We start from the raw sequence: 10,923 nt of genomic DNA on the forward strand, positions 1-10,923 counted from the left end.
TACGGCAAGATTACATTGAAGCTAATTGAAATTTTTTTTTTTTTAGATTCAAATTTTAGAGATCAATTTAATAATTTACCTATTATTTTTATATATAGACATTTTCATGTGAGTAGTCACTCGTTTACAATATGAAAAATATTAGTTGGTCAACACTTTTTTTCTTATTTTGTCTTGTATTTAAATCAAAGTCAAACAATTTTCTTTTTTTTTAAAAAAAAAAAATCTTAGTCCCAAACATTTTTCTTATATTTTTCTATAGATGTACATAAAAATCAATAACTAAAATCAGCAATATAAAATGCACATTAAAAATGAATTAAATTACATATGTATTTATACATAAATACATAATGACTAATTTTAGTAGTTAATTTTAATGTGTATATAATATTTTTGTAGTTAATTTGAATTGAATTCTAAACAGTTAACTTATCACATTATTATTTGAATTTTGAATAATTGACTTATCACATCATTATTTCCAAATTTAGAGTACGTTTAATATACTCCAAAACTTATTTTTATCCAAAAGTGTGTATAATTAATAAAAATATATTTTTTTATTTTATTCTTAAAATACCTAATAATGGCTCCTTATGTTATATATTTCTCGTAAATAGTACAAGATACACTACAAGAAACAAGGGGTTTAGCCACGGAAAAAACTGTGGCTAAATTATAAAATAACGGTAGCAACCATACATTGGCCATGAAGGAATATTTGTCGTTAATCGGGGGTTGTATTTTTAATTTGCCACGATTTTGGAGTTATTAGCCACAGTATTAAGCATCGTGGAGACCTTCGAAGAGCCGCGATTTTGGAGTTATTAGCCACAGTTTTGTATATCATTGCCCACACATAATACCGTGGCTAAATAAGAATAATCAAATCGAAAAGTATAATTCTACCACACTTCATCTATAGCTAATTTGTGCAGGTTAGGTTTTTCAACCACAATTTTTGTGTGGCTAATATCGGGTTATTTAATCACACTATTTTCGTGGCTAACTCGCACTGTTTTTCACATACAATCTGTGATTAATTTATACTAATTTGCTATGTTTTTTTCATAGCTAACTTTTTTTTAATTTGTAGTCTTTGTTTTAGTTTGACCGTGGCTAATTGAACAATTTTATTAAATTAAAATTATATTTATATATATAACATTAATAACAAAAATCAAACTTTGTAAATATATAATATCTAACATTTTATTATAATAATAATAATAATAATAATAATAATAATAATAATAATAATAATAATAATAATAATAATAATAATAATAATCGCTGAATTTTGGCTGCAAATATATAATAATAATAATAATAATGATAATAATAATAATAATAATAATAATAATAATAATAATCTAAACTTGTATATAATAAAAAATAAAAAAATTTTAAATAAATAAAAAAAATTCTAACATCTTTTAAAGTAAACATATTTAAAATTTTAACTATTATTTATTAAATACACTAACTAAATGTCTGGAATATCACTGAATAGACTAGACACTTCATCACCATATTTTGATAACAAAAATTTATGCAAAACTGTCAATTAAATTTTAATTTTTTTATATTCATCTAACTTTTTTTTTAAAGTTTCAACCTACTTCTCTAAATTTATCACATGTTGTTAAAATATGAGATACGTTGCTGAAAACTTCATCAAGTATAAACCTAAAGATACGTTTAAACTTGTCAAAACATACAATACTAAAACTACGCACATATACACTACTAGAAAACTAGTTATTACAGACGGATATTTCCGACGGATTTTATCCCACTGAAATACAGATGGAATTTCAGAGGGATTTTTTTGTCGGAAAATAAAAAAATAGATTAGCATAAATTACAGACGGAAAAGAGAATCCGTCTATAATTCCGTCGGAAAATTAATTTTTTTTTCGTGGAATGGTTACAGACGGATTTTCCGTCTGTAATTAAGTAGACAAAACGCGCGTTTTATTAAATTATTACAAACGAAAAATCCGTCTGTAATTTAAAATTTTCCCTCGAAAATATTAAGTTAACCTAACTCACATCCTATCCTCTCGCGATGCATTCACACTCCACACTCTCCTTCATAGGAGCTTCTTCCTATCCTCTCATAACCCATCCTCTCAGATCCTATCCTCTCAGAGCTTCTTCCATCCTCTCTCCGTCCATGTTCTCTCCATCACAGGAGCTTCTTTCACCGCCGCCGCTCTCTCCATCGCTCCGTCCACGATCTCATCACTGACAGCAACTGCCATTCGCTGGTCATCCTCATCCACCAGTTCAGGTATGATTTTGCATGGCTTTCAATTTTTGAATTCTTCTCATTTGAAATCATAGTTCTTGCGCTGTTCAGGTATGGCTTCAGGAATCGAAACCATTACACACTAACAAACCAACAAACCCTAGCAACAACATTATCAATCTTACTCTCACTTTGTAAACTTGTCTGTCTCTTCAATCCCTAGCTTTTCTTTCAAGACGACTTATGTATTTATTTATTTATTCACTCCCTGTTTCAATTTAATTTTGAATGATTTTTGTCTTCAGGAAGTGCAGCGATTAGAATCTTCTCTGGTTAGATTTCATTGTGGTGTATAAACGGTAGATGATGAAATTTGTACATTTGTGGTGGTCCTGCTTCATTGTGCTTCAAAATCTCCATCTTTTCGGAAGAATTGGAAGAAACTGTGTTAGGAACAGCTCCAAATGGAATTCTTAATGCATCTATCTCAAATGCCTGGTTAGCAAGTCTTTATATTCTTAACCAAATTCACAAATAAACTGATTTGAGTCCTCAAAGAATCGACAATGAACTTGCCTGTTATGAAAGTGTACTAGGAAGTTATATTTTGCAAGAATTAGTACAAAAGTGGGATTTTGTAGGGTAACAATCATTGCCTTCTAATGAAGTTATGGTCCATTGATTCTACATTTTTTTTAATTAACCTGCTTTGAATTCTAAGTCATAATAGGTAAAGTTATAGCTTTTGTTTACTATATTTATTTATGTGCCAGGTTAGAGTACCATTGCTTCTACCTTTCCCTCCTTTCTTTTTTAATTCTATTTTATTCTGGGTCTGTCTTTTCCCCATGTTAATTTTTGTTGTTTCAAAGTAGGCAATATTTTCAACCATTGCTCATTTTATATTCATTATTGTTTCAGAAGCCTGTCGAAGTAAATGCTGAAACGAAACAGGATTTGAGAAGTTTTAAGCTTATATTAGAATATATAAAAGCCTTGCCTGTAAGTGTTGAACTACAGTTTACTCTTCATTATATAGCATGAACAATAATACTAATTTGTGTGCATGTCTAATGTTCATTATATAGCATGAACTTCTCTCTTACACACTCGCTCCCTCACTGACACGACTTCATCAATGCCATTCAAGAAAACATTACGGTATTTTGTTTTATGGTGCAATTTGCATAGAGGAGTAATTGAATCTATTTTGTTTTCTGGTGCAATTTTTTATGATATTTTGCAAGTGGTATGTCTCTATTCTGAATGTTTGTTTCTTTTCTGTTTGGCTGGAACTGATGACTGATAGGAGGGTCAAATAATAATGCTTTTCAAATGCAAGCGGAGATTCAATTGCTTTCGCCACTCGTTCCTATTCGTCAGTTGAGCTTCCTCAGGTTGTTGGTCCATCATGGGCACCCTTTGCTTCTTGGATCACTGGTTGGTAAGTCAACCTTTTCCCCTTCTTTGCCTTTATATGCTTTCTTTACCAATATAGAATTTCTTAATTAATAATGCAATGTTCTATATTGGTAAATAGCTAAATAACTAGAAATGTTGATGTTATGGTTGTTTAAAAAAATGTAGTTTTTTGGATTATTAGTGGGATTTTGGAACCTGAGGATTAATAACCATATGTCTTTTTATAGAATGCTTTGAAGTTTGGATTTTGATATAGGGACCATGTAACTAAAGCGGTTCAAATTTGAATATTTAGCTTCTCAGCCTAAGAGTTCTAGGAAGTTAGATCACAGAGCTCTGAGTTGAATAGTTTTGTTACTGCTTACACCAAATCAACTTCTTCCCCTCACTTAATTATCTATTGAATTGCATTTTCAAGTAAAAAATTTGAATGGTGTATGGTGTATTTCATTTCAGTGAGAAATGTATGGTTTGAGGCCTTATACAATTGCCTAGAAAACTCATTATTCATTTTTTACTTTTACTTTTTATCTAACCTGCAACTTTGATGTAGATATATGATCACCAGCATCACATGGGCCTTCTCATAATGGAGAGAAGGGAATTGGCTTCCAAGTATGAGCAAGTTAAGACCTTAGCTGAGTCTTCTGAGTTAATGCATAAACATGATTCAGCCATGACTAAATCTGCTTTAACTGAAGCAAGACAACGCGAAAAAAGTTTGAAGAAGACAGTCAGAGGCGAATTCACAGTTAGAAATTCAACTGAACTTTTTGAGTAAATTAGCAAAAGAACAATGGAATGCATATAAATCTGTGATTGATAGCTGCAGCAAGCTCAGATCAGAAAAGGTATTTCTTTCAAATCATTTGTGGTTGTTTAATTAATGGAAGTAACATCAAAATTAGAACTTTTACTCCTGTGGATGTAGAGTAAACTGATTGATAATGCTCACTGTTAAATAACTAGAACATTTTGGCCTTATGGTATGCCTTGCATTAGATTAAATTTCTACATTCCTGTTTATTAGTTATTTTAATGAGATAGGACATCTTTACTATTAGACTTATACAATTAAGTTGACTTTTGATGGGTTTGAAAGAGATTATATATCCAACTTTACTGTTTGCCTGGTTTTCAGTTTCAAGTGGTGTGACTGAATTTCTAATGCACATATGTGATATCATGTTCTTGAGACTACACTTCAGGCTCTCATGTTCTTGCTTTTCTTCTTGTGTTGATGTTGAAAATGCAATTCTCACAGTGGATAGAGCAAGCTTCTGAACCCAACAAGGAAGCAGTTATTAAAGCATTGCTAGGTGCAAAAGAAGCTATGCTTGGGATTAGATATCATATGCGCCTAATAGGTGAGGCTGCATGTGTTCCTGTAAGTTCCTTTCATTGATTTGGCACTTATTATTAGGCTGCTTCTGTTTGAATGATGTTGATTATAAATGATATCTGCTGGTAGAATATCACTACTCTTTCCTTGCAATTCATGCAGATTGAACCAGAATCACAAACAAAACTTTTAGATGCTACACTAAACTTGGAAGGAGTGTTGTTGGCTGGAGTTCCAGGAGCAGGAGGATTTGATGTTGTCTTTGCTGTTACTTTCGGAGATTCAAGCAGCAATGTGACAAAAACATGGAGCTCACTCAATGTTCTTGCCCTTCTGGTTAAAGAAGATCCTTGTGGCGTTTCTTTAGAAAGTGCTGACCCTAGAACAAATGAAATCACTTAAGCTGTATCTTCAATTCATATTGAATAATTTATTGTAAATATTGTTTATTTTTAATACGATGAATTTGTTTATTTTTTGAAATATTGTAAATATTCGAATATAAATTAGATAAAAATTTGTATTAAATTTATATTTATTTTGTATGAAAACAAGTTTATTTTGTAATTAGAAAAAGTAAAAAAAATTCTATTTTACCTTACAGACGGATTTACAGACGGATTTTCTGTCTGTAATCATGATTTTCCAAAGTTTAAATTACAGACGGAAAATCTATCAAAAAATTCGTCTGTAATTACAGACGAAAAATCTGTCTGAAAATCTTTCTGTAATTACAGACAGAAAATCCGTCTGAAAATCTGCCTGTAATTACAGACGGATTTTCCGACGAAAAATCCGTCTGTAAGTTTGTCGCCTTCAGGAAATAGAGGGAGAATTTACAAAGGAAAAATCCGTCGGTAAATAATAAAAATCCGTCGATAACTAAAAATGTGCCTGTAATAAAAATTAAATCTATCTGTATTTATCCATTTTCTAGTTATATATTCTGCATTTTCAACATTAAAAATCTTTCTAATTTACAACATTGCTCTGCAGTCCATTATATAAAAAACTGTACCAATAAATTGTATATGTAGGTAAATAGTCAATATGAAAAAAGTTAATTAATTTCTCACGAGACATGATGACTCACTCATCACATGAGGGTAATGAGCTGTTATACATTAGTCATTAGGACTGATGAGGATTAATTAAGCATGTCATTAATATTTATTTGAACAATATTACATAGTAAATAAAAATTATTTTTTAATTAATATTTATCAATAATAATTTATATTTATATTTATGTTTATAAAAATTTTGTATATAAAAAATATATAATTTGTATATATAAATCAATATAATTTATACGTATGTTTTTAAAATTTATATATATAAATTAATAATTTATTTATTAAAAATAATTTAATATTTATATTAATTAAATAATAATTAAAAATATTAAAAATTACTGATCTTAATTTTTTTATATTTAATTATATATATATGGATGCATAAAATTTATATGCAGATAGGATAGAATGTGATTATTCATGCATAAGGGACAAATAGGTGTTTTGTCTTTCTGTGGGCAACAATAAATCCGAATCCTTGAAAATAAATAATAACCATTTTCATAATAATCCATCACCTGCTTTCTTATTTTTCTGTTATTACTTATTAGACGTTAGATATATATATCAATTATCATATTAAGGTTCTGTAATACAGACAAATTTCCCGGTATCTTTAGCAAGATACATATAACACCAATGAATCTAATCTTTAATTAATTCTCTAGCCTTATCTACATCCATCCTTTCCCATCCATAGCTATAGTTTCAAGTTTTCAACCTAGCTAAGTGTGGACAAATAACGCTAACAAAATAATAATCACTTTGCTAATTTTGAAAACACACACACATAATTATTAGATTACGTTTGTATATAAAGACAAAACACTGAAATACTCGAAAAAAAAAAACCTAACGTTAGTGACCTTGTCTTCATATATAGAGTTTCATTTTGTAGAATCATAGACCGTAATGACTTGTGTAATAAATGTAATTAATCAACTCTAATTCTTTAGAGTTGAGATAAACCGATCTAATCCCTAAAAAATAATATTTTAACGGTAATATTAGAAAAAAATGAAAAAATTTTGTATTCATGTATTTTTTACATGTTTATTAATCAAGTAATTTTCTCCACACGTTCATCTCTCATTCTTCACTCTTTTGTCATATACGCGCTACATATAACGTACTGCAACCTAAAGTTTTGCTCAACGTAAATCTTTTGCTGCAACATAAACCTCTGTCTTCTCTACTCGCGTTCTTCCTTATTGATATGCATTGCCTTTGTCGTTCTCCTCTGGTCGCGTTCATCTTCTCGTTTTATTATTTCGATCTGATTGCATTTATCTTCTTCCTATTCTTCTTCGTTTTCTTCTTCGATCTGCACTTCTGAATTGAAACAATAAACGACTCAACTTCAAATCAGGAGAGCGATTTGGATTACTCTTCTGAAATGAATCAAATTGACAAAGTTTGGATTATTCAATTTTGAATCGAATTGAATGGAATGCAATTGCTAATTTGAATTGAATTAAATGGACGGAGGTGTACTGAATTGAATTGAATTTAATTGATAATATGTAAATTGTTGGCAGAGTTATTTGAATTTGATTTTATATAATGGATTATGTTTCGTTTACTCAATACTATACAATTGTTTCACCATGAGTACTGTGTTCGGTTCACCATGAGTATTGTGTTCGGTTCACCATAAGTACTGTGTTTGGTTTATTCTGCAGAAAGCTGTTTGAATTTGATTTTATATAATGGATTATATTTCGTTCACTCAGTACTATACAATTGTATTGTGTTCGGTTCACCATGAGTACTATGTTCGGTTCATTCTACACTATTCAAAACTCTTCTTCCTCACCTTCTACTGCTTCTTCACCAGAGAGAGAAGGAGAAAAAGATAAAAAAAAAATACAGCAGCAACAACAATAAAAAAATGATGATAGGTTTCAGGGTTTAGGGTTTTAGGGTTTAGGGTTTATGGGTTCAGGGTTCAGTGTACAGGGATTCAGTGTGTTTCAAACTTTCGGTTCGCCCCGTGTATTAATTTTGGTTCACCGTGATCATGGTTGAAGGTTTAGGGTTTAGGAGTCTATGGTTTAGGGTTCATGGTTCAGGGTTTTAGGGGTTTAAGGTTTACGGTAGAGTTCAGGGTTTAGGGTTTAGCATTCAGGGTTCAGAGTTCAGTGTTCAGTGTTCGGATTCAGGGTTTAGGGTTTAGGATTTAGCGTTCAAGGTTCAGAGTTCAGAGTTCAGGGTTTAGGGTTTAGATTTTAGGGTGTAGGGATTAGGGTTTAGGTTTTAGGGTTTTAGGGATTTAGAGTTTATGAGTTCAGGGTTCAGTGTTTAGGGTTCTGGTTTTAGTGTTTAGGGTTTAAGGTTCAGTGTTTAGGGGTTCATAATTTTTTGGTAAACAGGAGAGCGATTTGGATTACTCTTCTGAAACGAATCAAACTGACAAAGTTTGGATTATTCAATTTTGAATCGAATTGAATGGAATGCAATTGCTAATTTGAATTGAATTAAATGGACGGAGGTGTGCTGAATTGAATTGAATTGAATTGATAATATGTAAATTTTAGGCAGAGTTATTTGAATTTGATTTTATATAATGGATTATGTTTCGTTCACTCAATACTATACAATTGTTTTACCATGAGTACTGTGTTCGGTTTACCATGAGTACTGTGTTCGGTTCATTCTGCAGAAAACTGTTTGAATTTGATTTTATATAATGGATTATGTTTCGTTCACTCAGTACTATACAATTGTATTGTGTTCGGTTCACCATGAATACTGTGTTTGGTTCATTCACTACAAGAAATAAGGGGTTTAGCCACGAAAAAAATCGTAGCTAAACTCTAAGATAAGCGTAGCAACCATACATTGGCCACGAAAGAATATTTGTGGCTAATCGGGGGGTTGCATTTTCAATTTGCCACGATTTTAACGTTATTAGCCACAGTTTTAAACATCGTGGAGACCTTCAAAGAGCCACAATTTATATATCATTGTCCACGTATAATGCCGTGGCTAAATAATTTGTGCAGACCGGGTTTTTCAGCCACAATTTTTTTTGTGGCTAACATTGGATTATTTAATCACACTATTTTCGTGGCTAACTCACTCTGTTTTTCACATACAATCAGTGGTTAATTTGTGTTAATTTTCTCTAATGGAACAATTTTATTAAATTAAAATTATATTAATAATAATAATAATAATAATAATAATAATAATAATAATAATACAAGTCTAAACTTATATATAATAAGAAATAAAAATTTTTTTAACATAAATAAAATAAATTCTAATCCCTTTTAGAATAAATATATTTAAAATTTCAACTATTACTTATTAAATACACAAATTAAATGTCTGGCATATCACTGGATAAACTAGGTACTTTATCACTGTATTTTGATAACAAAAAATTATACAGAGCTGCCAACTGAATTTTGTAGCTTTTTCTCTGAAATTTCAACCAGCTTCTCTAAATTTATCACACGTCTATATTTTCAGCACCAAAGACTTTTCCAATTTACAACATTGCTCCACGGGCCATTACACCCATAAACCTACCAATAAATTTACGTCATTATCTCGACTTTGTCCATACCCATCAAGTTCCATAATGTCTTTTTCATCATTCTTCAAATGTCAAACTTGAATTGTTGTCCTTTCGCCAATTGTGATTTCTCCCTTAGAAGTGTCTACAACTGAATACAAAATTGAATAAAAGAAATAAATTAAATATTAGAACTCAAAAAATCACGTAAAAAAATTAAAATTTCATATACCTTTTGACATTCACGACTAAAGGGTCATTATAATCTTTTCTGGTAGGAACAGTTGCTTGAAACTTATTTCGTCCAAATCTTCTGCAAATTCTTCATTGTTGTTGACCTGTGGTTATCGTAGTTCTGCTAAAAGAGTCTCTCCTAAGTTATTAGGTTTTTGCTCCACGAAAAAATCTGCTAAAAAAAACCAACAAATAACACAAAAAATTAAGAAAGAAAAAAATCGGTATTTTGAGTTTGGAGGATACTTTATCATATGATAGGGTTCATATAGTGTGGTTAAAGAAAGTGTTTTCAGGTGTTGCATAAAAGTAGGAGTTAAAAGACAACGTGAATGATGGGAAGTTATATTGAAATTTGTCCGTGATTAGTGATTACTTTAACTTTCCGCCAAAAACTACCTCAGGTTAAGCGCACATTAAAATTTTAAATCTTAAAAATTCAGCTTGGTTATTGTTGTTTAGATCGTGTTTTAACTTTTTTTAATCTTAAGAATATTTCTTTTCATTCTACTGTTTATTATCTACTAAATATACTTTAAATTATTTTATTTTTAATACAATAGTTATTTATTTTTTTTATTGGTCAAATACGATTAAAAATTTAAATTTAAATTTTGAGCCTTTATTTTTATTTTTAATTTTTGGTTTTTGTGGTAGTGATTCTGCACTATTCAAAATTCTGCATCTTCACGTTCTACTGCTTCTTCACCAGAGAGAGAAGGAGGAAAAGATAAAAAAAAAAATACAGCAGCAAGAACAACAAAAGAATGACGATAAGAAGAAAACACGTGAAGAAGAAGGAACGCGAAAAAGGAGGAGAATGAGGAACGCGAAGAAGAAGAAGAAGAAGAAGAAGAAGAAGAAGAAGAAGAAGAAGAAGAAGAAGAAGAAGAAGCGTTGGACAAGAGCGATTTCGTGTGTGTTGAGCGCGTGTATTTCACGTTTTATTTAATAGTATTGAGTTTTTTTTGTGTTGGGCCAACTTAGTTATATGGTTACATGGATGTGTAGCATTCTTGAAGAAAAAAATAGTTAAAATTTATTTTATTTAATATTTTTTAATTACTAC

At 30.3% G+C, this 10,923-nt stretch overlaps 1 protein-coding gene and 1 long non-coding RNA gene across 4 annotated transcripts in view; both read left to right on the forward strand.

Annotated features, from left to right (window-relative positions):
* LOC110263903 lies at window positions 2,174–2,676 on the forward strand. Its single transcript, XR_002349638.1, has 3 exons — window positions 2,174–2,299; window positions 2,369–2,459; window positions 2,563–2,676. It is a non-coding gene; the product is annotated as an uncharacterized LOC110263903 (long non-coding RNA).
* LOC110263176 (phosphomevalonate kinase, peroxisomal-like) overlaps window positions 4,435–10,923 on the forward strand; it is a 13,251-nt gene continuing 6,762 nt past the window's right edge. Inside the window, exons 1-3 of one of the 3 annotated variants that reach the window (XM_021104058.1) lie at window positions 4,435–4,530; window positions 4,944–5,066; window positions 5,184–5,449. In XM_021104058.1, the coding sequence (XP_020959717.1) occupies window positions 5,013–5,066; window positions 5,184–5,423 (294 nt within the window). In that variant the 5' untranslated portion in view covers window positions 4,435–4,530; window positions 4,944–5,012 and the 3' untranslated portion in view covers window positions 5,424–5,449. Of the gene's footprint in view, window positions 4,531–4,579; window positions 5,067–5,183; window positions 5,507–10,923 lie in introns of those variants that run through there. The other 2 variants (XM_021104057.1, XM_021104055.1) reach the window with 2 other exon arrangements.

This window comes from Arachis ipaensis, chromosome B06 (assembly GCF_000816755.2).
Source record: "Arachis ipaensis cultivar K30076 chromosome B06, Araip1.1, whole genome shotgun sequence".
Classification (NCBI taxonomy): Eukaryota; Viridiplantae; Streptophyta; class Magnoliopsida; order Fabales; family Fabaceae; genus Arachis; species Arachis ipaensis.